This window comes from Sinocyclocheilus rhinocerous, unplaced genomic scaffold (assembly GCF_001515625.1).
Source record: "Sinocyclocheilus rhinocerous isolate Xijiao unplaced genomic scaffold, SAMN03320098_v1.1 scaffold1191, whole genome shotgun sequence".
Taxonomy (NCBI): domain Eukaryota; kingdom Metazoa; phylum Chordata; class Actinopteri; order Cypriniformes; family Cyprinidae; genus Sinocyclocheilus; species Sinocyclocheilus rhinocerous.
Window position 1 is genome coordinate 424,062 of NW_015636560.1, and position 21,797 is coordinate 445,858.

A 21,797-nucleotide genomic window follows, 5' to 3' on the forward strand; every position below is an offset into this window, starting at 1 on the left:
AACAATCCACTTGTTCCTTACGCTGAGATCTTTCTGATATCTGTACAAAGATGTGAACGAGCCGTTTAAACCAAACGTGTCAAAGCGAACAATCTTTCAGTCCATTTGTCCGATTGACGACAGACTCGAGCGAGTGGACTGTGTCAGAAAGTGAACGCGCTTCTCTATTCTGTATCCAGTGTAGACAAGTTAGCGGCAGTGATTGTCATTTCTGACGTGACACTCGCATTGATCAAGCGTGAACAAGCCGTTAGCGGCTTAACGCCAGTGGGCGGCGCCTATGTCAATGTGTTGATCTGAAGGCGTTGTATATGCAAACGACTGGGGCTAGGTGACGCCACCTTGCCGCATTGAATCCAAAATGAGTCGTTTTTGGAGCTTGATTAAATAAATGCTTTGTTTATAATGAGGAGGACGTCTTAAGCTATGAAACTTGCAGGACATTTTAATGGAACAAAGACCTCTTATATGCCAAAAGATCAAGGCAATTTTGATTTCTCATGTCATGACCCCTTTAAGACATGCTTTTTTGGGGGCATTAAATACTTGCGCAAATACCAGTAATTTGACGAGCGTAAATGTTAGTAAATCGCGTTGCGTGATTAATTTTAATACTCTCCTCCCATAAACGTTGCATCTGAAAGGGAAACTAATTGTAGGACTAATTGTTTGAGATGGGTTTGTGCAGGATCAAGGAGGATCATGTGATCCAGCACGGGCTGGTGGTGGATGGGGCCAGTCTGTCTCTGGCTCTGCGGGAGCATGAGAAACTCTTCATGGAGGTGTGTAAGAACTGCTCGGCGGTACTCTGCTGCAGAATGGCACCTCTCCAAAAAGCCAAGGTGGGTCACCTTACCCTCCTTGTGTTCAGGTTTCACTCTCTCCACAAGGTCAGAGGTCACGCACACTAATATGTCCGGTCTCTGCTCAGTCGCCCCACACTGGCCTGTTGTTTTCATAGCGCTGGTGTGTGTTTTGCAGGTGGTGAGACTGTTGAAGACTTCTCCTGAGAAGCCTATTACATTAGCCATTGGAGACGGAGCCAACGATGTCAGTATGATCCAGGAGGCTCACGTTGGTATTGGTAGGTGGACTCAAAGGTGTGGCTTGCGAGTCAAATGTATTGCGATCAAGCTAACCGAATGAACCTCCGTACAGGAATCATGGGCAAAGAAGGAAGACAAGCCGTGAGGAACAGCGACTATGCAATCGCGAGGTTCAAGTTCCTCGCCAAATTGCTGCTTGTACACGGCCATTTCTACTACATTAGAATAGCAACCCTTGTGCAGTACTTTTTCTACAAGGTACGTTGGGAGCTTTTTGTGTGGCTTTCCGGTTGAAGATTTGCGTTTTTATAAAACTCTGTTTTGTTTTCTTGTAGAATGTGTGCTTTATCACTCCCCAGTTTTTATACCAGTTCTTCTGTTTGTTCTCACAGCAAGTAAGTGTCTCTCCCAGTCATCATTTTATGTAATTTTCTGTTGGTTAACACGACGAATCTGTGTGACCAACTTTAACCCGTTGCAAAATCTTTCACCTTCGCTTGAAATACCAGTTCTCAAGGATTCCCATTGAAATGACTGGATTTCACCTGGAAAATTTCGCAAAACAGTGGTAAATGTACTGCTAATATGTAGGGTTAGTGATTTAAACTCTAAAGCCTTAGTATTAAGTTATTTTACATTTACATTTACACTTATGTATTTGGCAGATGCTTTTTTTCCAAAGCTACTTGCAGTGCATTTAAGCTACTTTTTTATCAACAGCCGGGTTTCCATCCAAAGTTGCAAATTTAACTTGTGAGCAAAATTGGAATATCGCATAAAACATTTGCGAACAAGCACTGTTTCCATCCAACGAGTCAGCAAATCATCACTTCCTGATAAACTGGCACTAAATATCACTAAGAAAAGTAAGAGAAGCCACTGAATATAATAATTCTCAAATATAATAAATTACTTGCGCTTTGAGTGAGCAGACGAAGCACAATAAATGCGGTCTTGCTTTCGGAGCTGAATGTCAGCTGTTTGGGAACGCAGTCGTGGTAGACCGTTCTGGGAGGCAGTAGAAATACTTTGACGACATACTTTGCTCGGGCACTTCAGAATGACCATGACAACATTTCAGATGCTGTGCAACTAAATCGGTCCGCTGGTTAGTCAGGTTATGCTGTCCCATAGCGCAAAGTCACATGACTTTTTTGAACGCTCATGCGGGATTTATTCGCAAAATGCGTTTCCATCTGCCATTATTCGCATTAACCCTTTTTCGCACAAGTCAAAAACCACCTCAAGCGAGCGTAAAAACTTTTTTTGCGAATTAAGGGATTTCTTTTCGAAATTTGGCGTTTCCATCACTCGTTTCTCATGCGATACTTCAAAATGCGTATTAAAACGGTGATGGAAACATAGCTATTGTTAGGATTGGAATCAAACCCTTGACATTGGTGTTGCTAGTGCCATGCTGTACTGTTCGATCTACAGAAAATATTTAAGCAGTCTGACTCAAAATGACCAATTGGTGGCATTGGAGAAAGGACCTAATCCATATCTAGAGACCAGAAAACCATAGAGTAGTGACCACCTACGGACTTCTGTTGTTCATCAGATTTTTGAAATCCAGTTACTTCAGTAGGAATCCATGGTGTTGTGAATTTCATGTGAGAGTGAAAAAAGTTTTGGAACAGGTTCAAGTTGGTCAAGAGTTGACCAATAGAATTATTGTCATTATAATACACATAATTTTTGACTCTGACTATATACTGAGGTTTTCCAGTCGTTAGATATTTGCTGTTGCGTGTTTTTAGAAATCAGCAGAAGTTGGTTAAGTCTGGAGATTTCAGTTTGACCTTTGACTGTGTGTGTGTGTGTGTGATCAATGTGTGATTTCTCAAAACCCTGTTTGATTTTAGTGTGGGAGTTTAACATGCTGTCTTGTGCTTCGCAGACTCTTTATGACAGCGTGTATCTGACGCTGTATAATATCTGCTTCACCTCTCTGCCCATACTGGTATACAGTCTGTTTGAGCAGCTGGTGCATCCACATGTTCTGCAGAGCAAACCAGCACTTTACAGGTGTTTGTCTTTTGAGGAAATGATCTTTTAAATAAAGTCAATATTTCATCATGTCAATATTATTATTAGTTGTTCTTTAAAAAAAATATATATATATATATTTTTTTTTTCTTTTAAATTCATTATATATATCTAACTTTTTTCCCCCAGCTATTTGCAAAGGCAACATTTATTTTCATTTAGTTTTTTGAAGTAGTAAATAACTAAAACTAAATGATAAACTATGTAGGCATGTTTAAAAGCAAACTAAAACTAATAAAAATGTCAAAAATACACAACAAAATTAAAATGAAAATATAAACCGAAAATAACAAAATATAAAAATAAGATGTAATACTAAATAATAACAAAAAAATAATAGTTTATCGATCATACTAAAATAGCACTGTTTAGCACTTCATTTTTTTAATTTCAACATTTCTCTTTTTTAAGCAATTTCAATTAATTTAAACTAATTTTAATAGTTTTAGATTACATTAAAGTTTAAGTATTGCAAAAATTTAAAATGTACCTGCACATTTTCTCTATTTCTAGGGATGTAACGATTAACCGCGAGCTGGTTGAAAATCGATTCAACTATTTCCAATTTAAACCTTAATTTAATATTAGCTGTAATGGGAATTTGAGTCTGTTTTGTTGTTTTCATTCCCCCTCCCAAATCGAAATGAAGTAATATTCTTTCCCTTCTTCAGAGACATCAGTAAAAATTCCCTGCTGTCCTTCAAAACCTTTTTGTACTGGACCTTCCTGGGCTTCTGCCACGCCTTCGTCTTCTTCTTCGGCTCCTACATCCTGATGGGAGAAGACACCACGCTGATGGGAAACGGACAGGTCAGCGCCAGAGAGAGCTCTCGGCTTCACCTCGCTCTTCTGTGTCTGTGGCATGACAGTTGTCTTTGATATCCTCCACACAGCATTCTGTATAGATCTCAGAGATGCTATCTGAATTCTTTAGCTAGAAGCGCTTAAGTTAATGAATGCACTTGGTTAGACGTTAATAACCGTTACTTAGCCTTAGTGACTATTGATTAACTCCAGCTTACAGACACGAAGCATCAATCCTCCAACTAATAACATCGTTATCTTCCCTTACTGTTGGCTTTTACTACTTATCCATATTCTCTCACTTTTTCTGCTTCTCTCTTTCTCTTTCCTGCCGTGCATGCTCTCAGATTTTGCGAGCTAACAGGCAACTGGTAAGAGTTGACTGGATTCCAGTTGATGCATGTGTCTTTTCTAATGAGCAGCTGTCTCCTTGGTTTGGTTTAGCGGCTCTGATCTTGATTCTTTTGAAACTCTGCCATCCTCAATTGCGGGGCTGAGTTACGACAAGATTTGGACACGCTCCCTCACTCGCACTTTGCATGACAGCGGATGGCTTCCGACAAGCCGGAATCGCTCTCTGATATAAAGCGGTTTGGCGTCGTTTATTTTGGATGAATTGAAAGCCTCTAGATATTTAGTTCACCCCATACGACATGTGAACAGACTGATGGGCTAGTTTGAAATCTTTTCATACAGTCGTGTTTCTTTCTTGCAGATGTTTGGAAACTGGACGTTTGGCACTTTAGTATTCACTGTGATGGTTATTACGGTTACGCTGAAGGTGAGTGCGTTCTTAAATGCAACGCGTGCTTTTTAAATAACACGTGATCTTCATTTGCACCGTTGTCTCCACAGCTGGCCATAGAGACACATTTCTGGACGTGGATGAATCACTTTGTCACATGGGGCTCCATCGCCTTCTACTTCATCTTCTCCTTGTTTTATGGCGGCATCATCTGGTACTGTATTGCATGTGTTTTCCCATAGAGAAATGAAATTTGAACTTTGACTGAATTTTAAAGAAATCATGCTTTCCCACCACCAATCCATAGGCATTATGGGTCTGTTTTAGAGGAATGTGTTTTTCGCATTATTCAGATTAGTGGTAAAAAAATATTAGTTTTTCAATGGCACTTTCATATCCTTAATATGTGGTTACAGCCTTAGAAAATTGTTGTGAGTTTTCAAAATGTATATACTTAGATGAGTAAATTATGAGTATTATAATTTATAATAAAATATATAATAGTCAATTTAATAAAAATAATGGTGACATCTTTGCAATATTTCCTTCAAATTAATTTGCAAATAAATAAAACTAAAATATATAAGTGGTAGTGTGCACTACACAAATCCCCTCAATATTCTGCTTTTTTTTTTTTTTTTGCATTTTATGTATTCATTTTAGATGATGTAATTTACATTGTAAATTGCTTAAATTAAATGTTTAAAAATTTATTTAATTTTAAAAACATGAGACGCAGCACTGTACCGTGAGAAAAGAGCGCAAGGTCTTGAGATGCATTTTTTTTAAGTTGAACTATGTGTAACTTGACACGCCAATTAAAAAATCATGCCATTAATGCATGAGATTTTGACATTTTTGTAGTCATACTCTAAAATCTTGCATCTGCTGGAAGTAAGGGGTTTTATTTTTTCTTCAAATCCTTGTCCAGTAATCAAGAATGACACAAGTCACTGCTTAAAATGAGTGTGATAAATTGTAAAAATTCATGGTTTTCTCTGTCCTAGGTGAGAAAGTGGAAGTCACGAACAATACCTAAATTGGTTATTTTCCTTTCTAAATAGTTTGCATTGAATTGTTGATTTGCTGGTGGTAACAGTTTGCTCTTTCTGGTCTCACATGTCCAGTAGTGACGTCCTCTGGAATCTAGTCAAGATGCTGTGCTCAATATTTGGCTCTGGCTCTGAAACAGTTGCTCATTAGTTAGATATTTGACAGCATTAGCAACTAATTGCAGTCTAATTGAAGTTTTCCCCTCCGTTAGGCCATTTCTTCACACGCAGGACATGTACTTCGTCTTTGTTCAGCTGCTGTCCAGCGGCTCGGCCTGGTTTGCCATCATCATCATCGTCATTACCTGCCTGTTTCCAGACGTCATCAAGAAGGTCTTCTACAGGCACCTGCAGCCGACCAGCACGCAGAAATCTCAGGTGAGCGTCAGATTTCCACCACAAACGCTCGAGCTCTGATTGAGATGGAGTGAGAGTTTGTGTGTCACGTGTGGAGTTGTGCTGGATTTATGCTTTCAAAGATGACACTGATGAAGTAATACAGCATGTGGCTCACGTCTCACCAGCAGCTCACCTTCACTTAAACTCACTCAGAGGTATCATCCGACAGCGTCACTACAGCACCAGCATTCATCGCAATATTAAAAATCTACTGAAGCAGACACTTATTACATCTGGAAATGCAGTGCATCTTGTCTGGTTGAATTATGAGAATAGATAATGGCAGGTTGTAGCTTCATGATGGCTTGCTTATCTTAATGGTTTATTTGTGTGAACATTTTGAAAATAGTCCTGACTTGGCAGGGTGTTAAAAGTTCCCCATTTAAGTGACATCATAATTTCTTCATAACATCATAATCATAATAACTTTTCAGTAGTCTACACCAGCGGTTCCCAAACTGGGGTGCGCGCACCCCTAGGGGTGCACAGACCGACCAGCAGGGGTGCGCGAGAGAATGCTTTTGATGATCTGTGTGCAGTTTTTGAAGGGGCAAGTGAAAGAGAATTTTACTTGCCCGACCGGACAACTAATCTAATCTAATTACAATTCCACTGATATTTCATGATTCTCTAATTCTTCAATAGAGAGCACCTTTATTTAAAAAGTTAAAGATTCACATAGTTAATTAAAACAATGGTTTGTAACCTACGAGAGTTCCAGTCTACTTAACTAGTTTGGTGCTGCTATAAAGGCCCTGGTATACTTTTAGTGAGGTTTTTCACTCGGGGGTAAATGAAAGTTTGAAATAGCTTTTCGATGGACATCTGATCATATCGATGTCGATATGTTTGCGCCAGCTCTACAATTCGACACTCAAGTACATTCATGGTTTTACTCGTGTCTAACCTTGACAGTCTGAAAGAAATTAACCTTAAAAGACTTTCATGTCAAAGAGGGCGGAGCCGTAAAACACACACACCTATTATGCTATCGTCATGAACTAATAGTGGCTTGATGGTGTTTAAAAGTCAACACACATTTTCTAGAAACGGGTTTTTTCGAACCAACAAAACAAACTCAAACATCTTTGTTTTGGCCAGGTTTTTAGGGGCGTTTATCTGACACCGCTTCGAACTTTTGCGGTTTGGCTGTTCATTAGGGCTTTCGCACCAGAGGAACCTTTCCATAGTTCCTAGAACTATTGGCGGAAGTTCCCGCTTTTTGATGTGTTCGCACCGCAGGAACTAAGAATGTATTTAGTTCTAGGAACTCCATTTGGGGGAACTAAATTAGCTCCTACTTCAGAGAATGGTCTAAAACAGTTCTATAGGAACTACCAGTGACGTAAGTGTACGCGGATTGGCCAAATGCATATGAAAAACACCGGCTACCAGCATTTTTAAAAAGCCCTGTAAAAAATATTTACATTCAGACATTTTATCCAAAGCGACTTACAAATGAGGACCATGAAAGCAATCAAAATCAACAAAAGAGCAATGATACGCAAGTGCTATAACAAGTCTCAGTTAGCTTAATGCAGTACACGTATCAAGGTTTTTTTTAATCATATAATAAATAAAAAGAAAACAGATTTAAAAAGAAAACAAATAGATGGAATGCAAAAAGATTAGAGAAGCAAGTGTTAGTTTTTTTTGTTTGTTTTTAAAAGAAAAACAAGCAGTTAGTAAATTTCAAGCAAGTCTAAAAGGGGCATGTTTTTTTTATAAAGAATAGAATTAGAATAGAGAGTGCTAGAGTTAGAGGGTCAAATAAAGATGGAAGAAATGTGTTTTTAGCCGATTCTTGAAGATGGCTAAGGACTTAAATGGCATTTACCTGTTGTCTGCAGTTTTGTGTTATTTTCTCAGCCTTGATGACGTAACGCTGCAAGTTGTCATTAGTCAGATTTTAACGTTCTTTTAATTGCGTAAATTGTGCGTTTACATTCCATGTCTGTTATCACGAAACCTACGACACACAACAAAAACAGCTCCGAACACGGCGCTCTCCATTCACCGGTTGCTGATGTTTGTAAATGCCGCGAATAAAAACATGACTGTCGGCCGCTTCAGAGTTCCTGCTGTGAATGCAACCAGGAAAACGACCCGAGGGAGAAATTGGTTCTCAAGGAACGACCCTGCTGGCTAGCTCCTAGAACTAAATGGTGCGAAAGCCCCTATTTAGAGAGCGCAAACTTTTGAAAACAGGTTTTAAAAGTGCATGTTTTTTGAAAAAGAATCCGTTAGCCTCTCTGTGTAAACAAAATGTTGACATATCATTGTCAGTCTATAGGTATGTGAGCAGGTGTGAAGGTTTATTTACAAAGTGACATCGCCATCTAATGGCCTGGCATGAATAATACAGGATTTTTTTGTTGTTTTCGCAGATCCATGTGAAACGGGGGTTTTGACAATATTGTCGTCTGTACGCAAAACTTTTCGAAAGTTCAAAGGAAAAACTTATTTTAGTACATTGTAGTCATGTAAACGTACCCTTTGTTAGAAAATATGCTACACCCGGTTTTGTTCTTCAATTGCACTTGAAGTATATCAGTCAATGACACAAACTAAAACTAAAAACGGTACCAGTTTTCACTTTTGTAAAGAGACTATGGCTATAAGTTAATAATTTGGGGTGTGGGTGGTTGATAGTTTCTGGTTCCTGTTATGTTACCGTCTTGCATAGGACCGAGTACCACTGGCGATTGTATGCCAAAACCATTTTTTTTCCGCAAATAAAAAGCGAGAACTGCTAAGCATTGTTGATTAAAAAAATGATACAGTAAGAAATATCTGGTGTTGTATAATATAATATAATTGTATAGTATAATATATATCTTTTGTTTTGAGAGAGATGAGCCTAAATTAAGATGATAAGACTATATACGAATTAAGCCGATATATTAAGCCAAATATCAAATTTTTACTGTCTTATAAAATTTTTTAGGGTTTATTTTTGTACGTTTGTGCCTTTATTTGGATAGGATATTTCAAGGTGTGACAAAAAAGTGGGAGAAGGAGAGAATGATGAGCTGGGATTCGAACACAAGGCTGTCAACTCCAGCCTCTTTCAAAATCTTTACTCGCATCTAACACTCAGCTTTTTTCGCTTATTTTGTTCATTTCGTACACTTTTAATCCTTATATTCCCCTTTATTTCTACATGCCTAAGTGAGGCAGTAACTGAAGTTGCTGCAGTACGGTTCTGTGGCGTCAGCACACGCTGCCCTGCGGATGACACCCGATAGATTCAAAGTGCTTTCTCTCTGCGTCTGCTGCTTGTTTCCTGTTTCCTGTCTCTGTCATTTCTGAATGCGTGTGGTGAGTGGGTTGTGGTGTACAGTGTGTATAACTGCTCATGTGACTTTTCCTCCTCTTTTCTTGACCCTCTGTGTGTTCTGTAGATGTACACCAACCGTGTGGCTATAGGTGATGACTTCATCGCACTTCAGCCTCTGTCCAGAGCCAAGAATCAGCTGGGCAAGATTAGGTAGAGTAGGAGAGACACCCTCACACTGCATGCGGAGGAAAAACTAACAGAGGGGGAGGAGCGAAATAAGCAACTTGCGTGCTTTAACAATTCACCTGCATGCGTAACCCGTACCTGCAAGTGCATGATTGTGTAGGTCAGATTTAAAGCAAACGAGCTCACAGCCCCATTGATAGATGCTTTTTGTATTGTTTGGAAGCTTTCTAATGAGTTTTTGTTCTCTCTGAAAAATGTTTACCCAGACTGCATGTTCCCAAAACGATTGTTTTTAGTCTCTACCAACGAGCAGAGAAAATTATCTCCAGTCCAGCTCCAGCGAGACATCAGTAAAATGCTTACTTAAAATCTGAATTTAACTTCGTGGAAATTCAGCTAAAAAAATTCTAAAAATGTTCTACGAATTGGTGTTGGGTGATATGTTCGATTTTATTATCGTCCTCTCGTCAGCATCTGAAATCGCCGATACACAATATTATCATGCTAATTTATTTAATTATTTATTTGCTTAGTTTCATTGCCGGAGAGTGAACCACTTTAAGCGTAAGGCTAAAACTGAATTTGTATTCAACATGATAACAATTTAATAGAAACATTGTAAGTTACTAATCATAGGGCTTACATTTCCTCAGTTATTCAAATAGCAGCTACAGAAAACGAGCAAAGAACATTTATATTACCAAAGAAAATCATAACCGACTTCAGGCTAGCGTGAGTATTATGCACTTTGAGTATTTTAACACTCCCGTTATAATCAGTGAAGCCATCCTACACTGTATGATGAATACATTTCTTATGCTTACATTGCACGTACATATGCACTTTGTTGTTTATCAGAGAATTCGCGAGTCAGAATTCAGTCAGCGCACGCTGAACAACAAAACTCCGGTGTTTCATCGATGACTCATCTGAACGCCTCTGATTGGCTATTGCATTCATAAGCCCAACATAATTGTGTGTGATTGGTTATAACTCGCAACACTGTAAAAACATGGAAAAAGAAATATAATGGAACAAATAAGCCAAAATATGAAATAGATAGTATTTCTAGCCTGATATATAATAATTACTAGCCTGAGTAATAATAATAATCGTCAAAGGCATCAGCCACAGGCAATATGTCAGACTATCGTCAGTACACAATACTATCGTATATCGGTGCAACCCTACTGTGAATTTTTTTGAACTCTTCTGCTTGGTTCCAAAACCTAGTGGCCTGTCTTCCTGTCTGCTTCCTGTTCTACCTTCGAAGGCAGCATCCGAACCGAAATGTTATTTTAGAATTCTTTATCCAACTGTTGCCCTCCATGTGTTTGGTTTACAAGCCACAAGCTGCCAACATGTTGATATTATGTCAACCATTGTGAGTTCAAGGAAAGACTCCTGTATTCATTACATTAATTTCTGCTCTGTTTAGAAATGCGATTGTCGGTCTTTTGCGATGAGGCCTCATGTTTGTCTTATTTGGTTAGGTTATTTAAAAGATTTTAGGGCATTTTCACTCAAGAGCTCTTATTGAAAACCTAAGTTTGTTTAATGTTACAGTTGACTTTGTGAAGTCATTTTTGAAAGCAGGTGCCTGATGAAGTTTGGCGAGCTTTGACGCACAAATTTGCAGCAACCAACCAATAGCAAGTGTCTTGGTTCGACGGTGACCTTCGTTTTGTAAGAAATTCTTAATTTGGAAACAAAGCAAAACCAAACATTCAAATTGGATGAGGCACTCAATTCTGGTGGCGTCTACTCAACCATTTTTGTATAACACCATATTAAAATAATACAAAATTATTCATTAATAATAGGCTGTTTGGCAAGCAGTTATTTAGGGTTGGTTTGAATTGCTTAAGATGTTTATTTTATCGTCATTATTCCCATATCCTTCACCGCTTTTTTTTCCCCCTACACATTCATTCCCACTTATTGTCACCTGTGAAATTTTGCAGAGCAATGGTAAATGTGATATCACATTAAATATACATAGCACACACAAATGTTGGGTAAAATAATACATTATAATTAGCTACATTTGATTTTATATATATATATATATATATAATTTCTTTATAAATTCTTAGTAAATTTAAGATTTACAAAAAATGTTTTATGAAAAGAATATCAGATTTTCCATCACAAGATGTTTTTAATGTCTTATGTTATGAATTCTAAACATGCCACAAGTGTTGTCAGTTCAGTCCATTGTAAAGAACTGTGATATCAATAAGGACAGTTGAATTGTATGGAGGTGGTAGAGGTGAAGGCCATTTGAAGAGCTGGCTCTCTATCAAATGAATGGGAAAAGTTCCCTTACCTCTCACCCGGAGATCGGCTGAATGGATTCGAAAACGGTAAAACTCAACTGTTTAACTCTAGGGCAGTTGGAAAATTAGCCTATTTTCAAAAATAGTGGAGAGTTCCTTTAATTTGGCCAAAAGTTTAAGCTTTTTTGGAAAAGACTTCACATCTGGATAGTGTCCAAGATGCCTTAAAATGCTGTCTACATAGGCAGCTCACTAGGTTTTGGAACAGAGCCTTCAAGTTCAGAAGGAGTGTTCTCACAGTGGACATGGGGCAGTTTCATGCTCATTCACCTTTCTTCTGTTTTCATCCGTTTGGGAGACTTACCGCGCTGTTTTGTCCTTCCAGATGGAAGCGGATAAGGTTTCAGTCAGCTCAGAATATGACACTGCTGAAATCGGGAGCAGAGGGGAGGACAATCGGCCACTGATCGCTGCTTTTCCTCCACCTCTGGTGCAGCCCCACCCTTCCCCTAGGTAGTACTCTACCCCCATCAGGCCTCCATCTGTGTGTGTACAGTATGTGACCGCCATGACCCAGTCATCCTGTCATGTGACACTAGCTCTCCCTGTGATGTAAGCAGGAGCGAGGGCTGCTCTGAGTGGCATGAGTCTTAGATCTTTGTCCGTTACATGACCATCTATTCACTTGAGACTCTGCTGGTCTAATCTAATCTCCGCCTCAAGTGCCTTATATGTCTGCATGTCTTAATCATCCTTATTTATTTTTCCCCCCCATAATCAATTGTGTTTGTATTTAATTTGACAAACATTTGTCTGTATTTTCATCAACCTTATATATCATTGATTGAATGAGCTGTTCTTTTTCTATAATGAATGAACAGTTACTGACGGTTATGTGTGATTCACTAATGGTTGTTAGTAACTTTTATGCTGCTGGTCTTTGTTTATAATATAATAGCATGTTTTTGTCATACTATGGCCATGTACACACTGCAGGCAAATATGGTTTTCTGTCTGTTCCTGAGTGCTTAATTTGCTAGTTTGCTGGGCTGCAAACTAACACTAATTTTGATAATCTGTTGATTATTTCTTCGATTAATTGGATGAAAATCCAAACATAATTAAGATTTTTAATTTATTATTAAGAATTCAGTGTCCTCCACTATTTTCCGAATGCACTTTATCCATGGAAATGCACTACTTTTACACGCATTTCTTCGATTAATTAGATGGAAATTCAAACATAATATTTTAAATTAATTTAATTGATTTTTATTTATTATTTAAAATTCTGTGTTCTCCACTATTTTCCAGATGTGGTTTGTCCATCGAAATGTACTACTCACTATTATAAAGTAGAATGATTGGTGATATTTTCTGTGCACAGCACACAGACCTGAAAAGTCAATAATCAAATTTACTGGTTTATTTTTGTTTTCGATTTTATCGATTAGTTGTTGCAGCCCTATAAATTGTCATATTTTTTGGACACCAAACAAAATTGCCAACAGTTAGCATACATGTTTTTGGTTCACAGCCGCAAGATGATGTTATTAAGTCAATCATTATGAGTTCAGGAGAGACTTCTGTGTTCAGTACTCAGAGTACTCACTAGTACTCACTGTGTATTACTCACTAAACAATTATTTTGGAGATTTACTCACATTTTCACACTAGAGCTTTTACTGAAAATCAAAGTTTGGTCTGATTGAAAAACAGTTTTCCTAATTCAGGTGTGTACCGTTCCAATTAAACTCCGGTTGAGCCTCAGAACTCAACAGATTGCTCCATTAAATGAGCTCTTGAACAGTTATTCATGTGACTCTCTTACCTCTACAGATATTAAACCGGTAAATGTGATTTATTAATAGCTAGCACATTTATTTGTAACTGAGATGAAATGACAGCAGCAGCCTGCACAGGTTCTGCTTTTGATTAGACCTGCACATTTCGCTTGAACTGCCTCTTTATTTACAGTTACAGGACACGGTTGAAGTCGTGCGGCATTTAATCTTTCCGCAAGTTCCTGCTAATATTGATTTTTTTTTTTTTTAGCAGAACTGCCAAGGTCCATGTAGTAATAGCTAAATCTTTAACCCAGCACATGGTCAAATTCAGATGAACAAGAAACATCATAGAAAAATGGACTGTATTTCTGTGGTCACCGAATGTGTTGGAGATTGTCTGTCATTATAGTTGTGGATTCTAGTAGGACAATTGTCAAGCATCTTTTATTGTAGATGTAAAGCAAAGTGTACATGAACCTAAAGTCCTCATTAATGCATCAGTCAACAAACACATTTGTTTCAAGACTGTGTAGCAATTCTGCAAGGCATGCTGAAGTGAGTCTGGAGGGATTTAATGTTAATATTGGTAGTTTGCATAATGCCTAGTCAGGTTGCCTGAGAGAGATCAAAGAATTGACTTCCTCAGTTCTGGCTGCATGCACTCCTTTTTCCCTCTTTGGTTGGTTTTGAGAGCATCTGATTGGGAGTCTGATTTGAATAAAGTCGTCTTGGAGCACTCAGGCTGTAATTTAACATGCAGGTCTTTAGCGTCATCTTAGTAATTGAGTATTGAGTTAAGACAACTGTAATTTCTGTCGATGCCAAGGATGTCTGTGGTTCTGATGAGATGTCATCATTTATCATTCTAATGTATTCATTTTTTGGTCATTCATTGTCTCATTTCAGACCTCTCATCTTTTAAATGTAAAAAATAATGCACTGCATTTATGATTTGAGTTCAGTGTTCAAGCTATGTCTTTCATTATTGGTATGACCAGATGCCCTGTATTTGAGGCTTTGCTCTGGTGTTACTTAAATACACCCTTTTCTCAAATTGGGTACAAATTGGTGTACTATTACTTTTTTTTGTTTGTTTAAAGCAATAGACACAAATATATGAAAGCTTGTTTCTGCCACTGAATTAAAAAAGGTAATTGCAACTTTTAATCACACAATTCTGGCTTTTTTCATAATTGTGAGTTTACATCTTCCTTTTAAACCCCTTCAGGTTTCAAGCCCAATTTTGTGCCCTTTTTGTGGAAGTGCTGTTGTAAAATGCAGGACAAATTCAGCATTTTAAAGTTGATGTGTAAAGAGTATCCAGTATGACAAAATATTAAGACAAATGAGTGCAGGTATGTTTGTTGGGAACCATTTGGTTTAATCTCTTTCTTGTTCTGATTGACCTCTCTTTTTCTTTTTCCAGTTTACTGAGGCCTACCAGGGCATCGGATGCGTGGACTCCATGTGCTGTTTCTCAGAGGGGCAAAACGCCTGCTCACGGCTGGGCCGGCTGGTGGAGCGAATGATGGGCCGCTGCGACCCCGCTCGGGCCACCAGGTGCGACCTCTCTCTCTCTAGCCTCTGCTGTAAGCACATCTCCTACAAGCTGGAGCACGATGAGCCCGCGGCCCTGGACGAGTGAGGCCCACCAGTGCACTCAAAGCATTCCCTAATGATTACAATGTAGAATTTAAGACAGAAACGGGTGCATTCATTTGCCTTTAATGTAACAAAGATTAGCTAGAAGTTCAAGCGAGCTTCATCGCCTGGGATGCTCCAGGTATGTAAGTATACAAGGAAACGTAGAAAAGTTACTTTGAGTCTGCCCTTCCAACCCATTGTCTTCGTCTTTCATCGTCTTCACCTTCTTTCGAGGTGCGTCCTTCTTTGCTGGTGTCGCTTTCGTGTCTTATCTCTGTGGCAGATAAATGTTCTCTGCTGAAGATCTTGTGCCTCCATACGAGTCCATAATCGCCGAAGCTGTCTCGTCATCCTCGTTCTCAGACAACACACCCAGTTATTAGCAAGGCTAACATTTGTAGCGCCAATTTATGCAAGTATTTGCTCGTCGAATGTTGGACTATGTGACTTGATCCATGGAACATCCTGTCATTACGTGTTCTGAGACGTTGCATCCCTGTTCAAGTGTTTGAATCTGCGTCGTAGTCTTTGCCTTGCGTGTGTGTCTCTCCGTGGAGGGGTTTGTGATGGCATGCGAACGCGTAATCAGCTTTTCGCGTAATCGTTTTGACTGTCTGTATCCGCACTTTGGGAAGCAAGGCGCTTCCGAAACTACTCCGCAGTGATGAGATGAGTACAAGGAGACCTGGTCTCGCTAAATATAAGATTCCTGTTCCAGTATAACGGCTAGAACACTGCCATTGAAGCGCAGGGTACTAGAGGAGACCTCTGCTCTGACTGGCCAATGGTAGCCACGGTCAACAGCTACCACCGCTGTGATCGGCTCATTTATCGCAAAGAAAAAACTCAACAAGGGACCACATCGTGATTGCGTGAGACACTGCTAACTGTAGTCTCCAAGAGGATTCTTGAGTTGTTTTTGTTCGTCTTTTTTTGTTACGTTAAACTTGAAGCCTTACGGAAGTCGAATCAATCTGTCTAATTGCATGACGGCAGCGTTTCATATTTAGTGTGTTAAGTGGTGGACGAATGCCAGAGAGTGTGTGCGTCCTCCTAGAGTATTACTAGGCACTTTACTACGCTTTATCGCTGTTCGTTTACTGTTTCCGTGTCACTCAAATGAAGCATCTAAACGATTATATGTTGTTGCATTTATCAATGATCTGTACTGCTTTTCTTCCATACGTCTTCAGATCAGTGGTTCTCAGCTGGTGGGTCATGGGCCAAAAATGAGTCACACATTGCTATGTTTAAATTAAAAAAAGAGGGTCAAAAGATCCTCATATCCTGATCCTGTATTAGAGCCAATGGATTTGTGAGCAGCATTTCTACATGTAGGCAACCTAAGTTCGTGTCCCGGCTCATAATCCACATCTCGTTTTCTCTCCCACTTTGCTTCCTACCAATTCCCTATGCAGTCGTGTTGCATTAAATGTCAAACATTTATCATAATAATAATTAAAATATAGCTGCAAACAGCAGTTAAGGAGCCAAGCACAAAGAAGGAACAATGACTACAACAGTGAGTAGTTAAAGACATTTTTAAATTATTTTAGTCAAAAAATACAATAAATAAAATCAAGATATACAGTCACTAGTAATACGATTTAATTGCTTATCACTTTTGACCAATAGGTGGCACTGTTATCTACTTACGTTGTTGTCAGTGTGAGGTGACAATGACACACAAAAAGTTTGGTGTCAATATGCCAAAGTTGCAGACTCAGAAGCAGCTTGGCGTCATGCTAACAATTATTTATGCATTATTCGAGAACTATTTGGTCTATCGAAAAGCATTTGATAACTTTTGCCAGCATGGACGGAAGTCAGTTTCGGTAAAAATCAGGCCAAAAGTTTAGGAACAGTTAGAAAAAACAGGTTTTCAAAGAAATTCAAATTGGCAGATTGCAAGTATGACCGAATATGGCATAAATGGTATCGATGCTCTTGGGATGATCCAAGGAAGATATCAAGACCATTTTCATTAAAATAGGCAAAATTAATCAAAAGCTGTTAGCATTTTTTTTTTTCATTTCATTATAAGTTTTGACCAGAAGGTGGCGCATTTCTTATATTTTGGTCCTGATGACACATACCAAGTTTTGTGACAATACACTAATGCGTTCATAAAAAAAAAGAAAAAATAGCCATTTTTCATATCCCCTGACCAGTAGGTGGTGCTATGCCAAAACACTGCATGTAGCCTCAGGTGATGCTTATGATGACATGTACCAAGTTTTATTTGAATATGCAAAAATCTCAATTTGGCGTGATCTTCGTCAAATTTGTGCGCATGTTGTTTCAGAACGATTTGGTTCATCAAAAAGCTTTTAATAACTTTTTGCCAGAATGATCTAAGCCAATTTTGGTGAAAATCAGACAGACAAGGATGAGCTCGAAAAAATAGGTTTTTCGAATAATTATAAATTGAAAAATCTTGACCTCTAGAAATTTTCATTTTGATGTCCATTTGAGTCAACATGAGCCAATGAATAAGAGGCCAAAATTATTTTGCCTCTAAACTTAACGGTTCAAAAGTTATTAGCATTAACCATAGCATGTTTATGCCATAAACTGTTTAAGTTGAGACTGTCCTCTATCAGTGCCAAATTTCATAACTTTTTTTTTCTATCGGCTGCCATAGGCTCGAGCGGAAGAAGAAGAAAACTAACAGATACAATAGGTGTCACCGTACCTTCAGTGCTTGGCCCCTAATAAAACACAAATACATCTTTTGTTGTTGAAGTCAGTCTGTGCGTCCCATCACACTTTACATTGGTTTGGCACAAAATCATCTGTTGCTTGGTAGAATGAAGTCACATTAGGCAGATGCCAACATGCCCACATCATCAAAAACGAGCAATTTATTAATTTTCTTTCACCTTTCTCATTTTTTTATGTACTTAGGGATGATTTTGGTACTTGGTACACTGGGTCATCACACTTGATGGGTCCTAAAGCAAAACCAGTTGAGAACCACTGCTTTAGATAATAAAGGAGATTGTTACTATGGTATGAAGCCAGTAAGCCGCATATACATACATTTAACTATATAAATGCAAATACACGTTCTGATTTCAACTTTTTACCTCCTCAAGGTCTTAAAACGGTTGTCTTCATCTGCAAAACATGACGATGGTACATTTACATTTGCCCTCTACCAGTCCTTTCTATCCAAAGATAATCGCATTACTGTAGCTATCAATGTATTCTTTATCTTATATAGCATGGATCTATTTATAATATGGCTGCGCTTCAGAGGGATTAGTCCATTGGATGAAGCCAATGCCCTCTGGTGTTCAAGAGTAGCAGGTCTGGCGTTTGAGGACTATAGCTTTGGAACGGCTCCGATCCTCAAGGGCTGCTTAATTCCACTCTATTTACAAATATAATATAAATTTTATAGTGAACCTATATACACATATTTTTCTACAAACAATAGATTTACGTTATGTATATTTACTTATATACTGTAAATGATCTTTTTCATATATAGGTACCATGCCCAACATATTCTGGCTTGGAAAAGGTTAATACTTTCATAAGAATGTAGTCTATGTGAATGTCGAGGCTGTGGAAGGATGTTGTGTTTATATTTGTTTATTGTCTTTTAACCATCCACATTAACCCATCTTGTACTAACATGCAACTCATCCATTTCTCCATTGGCTGTGACTCTGACTGTTGCTTGCTGATGTTCATGCACAAAGAGTTCATTAGTTAAAGAGATTTATAAGAAGGGATGCACAGATAAATGAACACTCTTGTGTAAAAAAAAAAGAAAAAAAAAGTATACTGGACTTTTGGGAATATACTCTGGTAACCCAGTAATTAATAACCAGTCGCAAGACATTTTACATTATGGAACCTAACAAGATGTAAATCAAGAGCTAAAATTAGACATTCCTCCGTGAGAGATTGAGTTACATGAGGTGTCCACTTGAAGTTCATTTTTATTTTTTAACTGTTATTCGATATTATATGTTTGGCATAATACAAATAATTTAGTCATTTTAAAGTGACAAACCAATTAAAGCCACGAAACGAAGAGTTGTCGCTTCCTGGAGGACGGTGCCATTAAGGGGATAGTTCAGCCAAAAATGTAAACTGTTATCAGTTATTCACCCTTGTAATTCATGTCATTCCAAACCCAAAACCCTGTGGTTCATCTTCAAAACACAAATGAAGATATTCAAATGCAGAGATTTTTCCTTCCATTAAAAGACCAAAACTTTGACGCTTCAAAAGAGCTTAACCGTGCTTGTGCCATCTACGAGAAAAGAAAAAAAAACTAATTGATTCTCGCTCATTAAGTAAGCATGTTTAAGCTTCTGTTTACCATATTTGATATACTTGATGTGTCTCTTGGTCAGTTACTTTTTATGCATTGTTCTTTAACTTTTTGGTGTAAAGGACTTTGAATGGAAGGAGCGAATTCTTTAATAAAACATCTTTGTGTTTCGAAGATGAACGAAAGTCTTATGGGTTTGGAATGACATGAGGGGGGAGTAATTAATGACAGGATTTTCATTTCTAGGCGATCTATCCCTTTAAGGATATTTAATCAAATATAGTAAGACTTAATGGCCAATATTTATTATTTTTCATAAATTCACACTGTTTTATCTGCAAAACAAATGTTCACAATTAGTCGTTGACCAATTTGTCATGTTTCTTAATGGTTGATGCATGGATATAATCATACCAGTTAAAGATTTACATAACAGTTGTTTTACACAATATATACTTAAATAAAAAAATCTTAATAGAATAACAATTACTTTTATAGCCTGTTTGAATTGGGGGAAAAATAGCTTGATATTTATCAAAATGCTAGCACTAAAAACTGAAACATTGTGCTGCATCCCTAGTATTCAGGTCGTGCACTGGCCATGAACGTCCCTCTCTGCGCCTATATAGCTTTGAATTGAAACCTCCAAACTGTCCACACTGTCCTCCTCACTGTTCGCACTTTCCTTGATCCTTCCAGATCTTGGAGCGACTCGGACACCTTCTTCTCCAACGACCGGAGCATCCTGACGCTCTCACCCATGGAGGTCTCTCATTGTTAATGCACCAGCCCGAAAAGGATCAGCTCGTAGAGTCTGGAGACGCCTGCCCTTTACCCTTTACCCCGTCCCCCTGCCCTTGTCCAGTCACCAGCCAGACTGTCACACTTTAAAAGCTCTGAGTATCACATCATATGTGATCAGCAACAAGGGACAGGCAGTGGCTCCTGCAAAAACCAAAGGATTTGTGTGTCTTGAGTTTCCGCTGCTAGTAAATCCACGGAACTGTACGCAAAGGGCCGCCATCTTTCCTGAGGAAAACGAGGGGGTCTGTTTGAAGCCATATTTCCCTCTTTTAATTGCCTGATTTTCAAGGTATTAAATGTGAGCGCCGTGTAGCGCTAGCTCACAAACCTGTAGCCTCCTACCCTAAGATGCCTACCTGTACACCCAGCCCGAGTTGTGGTTCGTACAGATAATCATGATGCAAGAATGTCACGATGGAGTTCTTGATGGAAAACTCGCATATCATCCTTGAACTCGATCACTTTAACCTCCATCAGTCATGTGCCTGCATATTATTTCTCGTTTCCTCTGTCTCGCACATGCTATGTTGTCATCTCTAACCATTGTCACCGGTTAATTTATCATTGTTGCCGTGTTCCTTGTTTTTCTGCTTGTGTTGTTAACCACTCGTCAAAGCTGAATGATGATATTTTTTTCGTTTGCGTGTGTATGCGTGTGTATATTTAATCGCGTAGGAGGGCATAGTCGGAGGAAAAGGTATGAAATTCATCCTACATGGGCCGTGGGTTATTGTAAGGCCAGAGCATTGAGACAACCGTTTTAAACTTGCTTAGATCAACTATATTGAAGTTTATGATACCAGACTGCATGCTGCACTTGGGTCAATCTGTCTCAATAACCCTGTAACAGAGGCCTAAGTCAACTGGACCTACATGCTCCCGATTTGAGGAGTCTAGTCTTGGGATTTGTCTTTATTTTTGCTGCAAAGGCCGTGACGCCCTGGATCTCACAGGTATCGGCTGAAATCTGGTGCCGTGACCCGGGTGGCAGTTGGGAGTCAGATTTTATGATGGAGTATGGTTACGTTTTGAATTGTGGATTACTCTATTTTGGTACTTCTTCTCTGTAGTCTTTATTTGTATATCACTTTTTTCATGTCAATGTTCAAACCCAAAAGGACTCCTGACCGCTGATCATTACTATTTCAGATCTTGTGTTGAAATCCAATGGCGGAAGTGTTTTGCTATATAATGTATTTTCTTGGATTATATAGCAATGCAGTATGCCACTTGTTACTCAGAGACATTAGCAATAAGACTCATTCTAGACTGGAAATACCTGATCTAGCTGTGATGTCAGTCATCCATGTTGCGTTTTCATCTTTTTTTGTGTAAACATATGTTCTTCTAATTGTACTCTCCTTACAGTGAACATGTTTAATTGCCGATGTTTATGAAAGTTCTATTTACAGAATAAATACCTTTATAAAA

At 38.5% G+C, this 21,797-nt stretch overlaps 1 protein-coding gene across 1 annotated transcript in view; it reads left to right on the forward strand.

Annotated features, from left to right (window-relative positions):
- Positions 1 to 21,797, forward strand: part of atp11b (ATPase phospholipid transporting 11B) — a 65,009-nt gene extending 43,212 nt beyond the window's left edge. Inside the window, exons 25-31 of the mRNA XM_016562537.1 lie at positions 2,947 to 3,074; positions 3,767 to 3,905; positions 4,615 to 4,680; positions 4,755 to 4,858; positions 5,909 to 6,074; positions 15,054 to 15,187; positions 20,262 to 21,797. Of these exons, the coding sequence (XP_016418023.1) occupies positions 2,947 to 3,074; positions 3,767 to 3,905; positions 4,615 to 4,680; positions 4,755 to 4,858; positions 5,909 to 6,074; positions 15,054 to 15,187; positions 20,262 to 20,343 (819 nt within the window). The 3' untranslated portion in view covers positions 20,344 to 21,797. The remainder of the gene's footprint in view (positions 1 to 2,946; positions 3,075 to 3,766; positions 3,906 to 4,614; positions 4,681 to 4,754; positions 4,859 to 5,908; positions 6,075 to 15,053; positions 15,188 to 20,261) is intronic.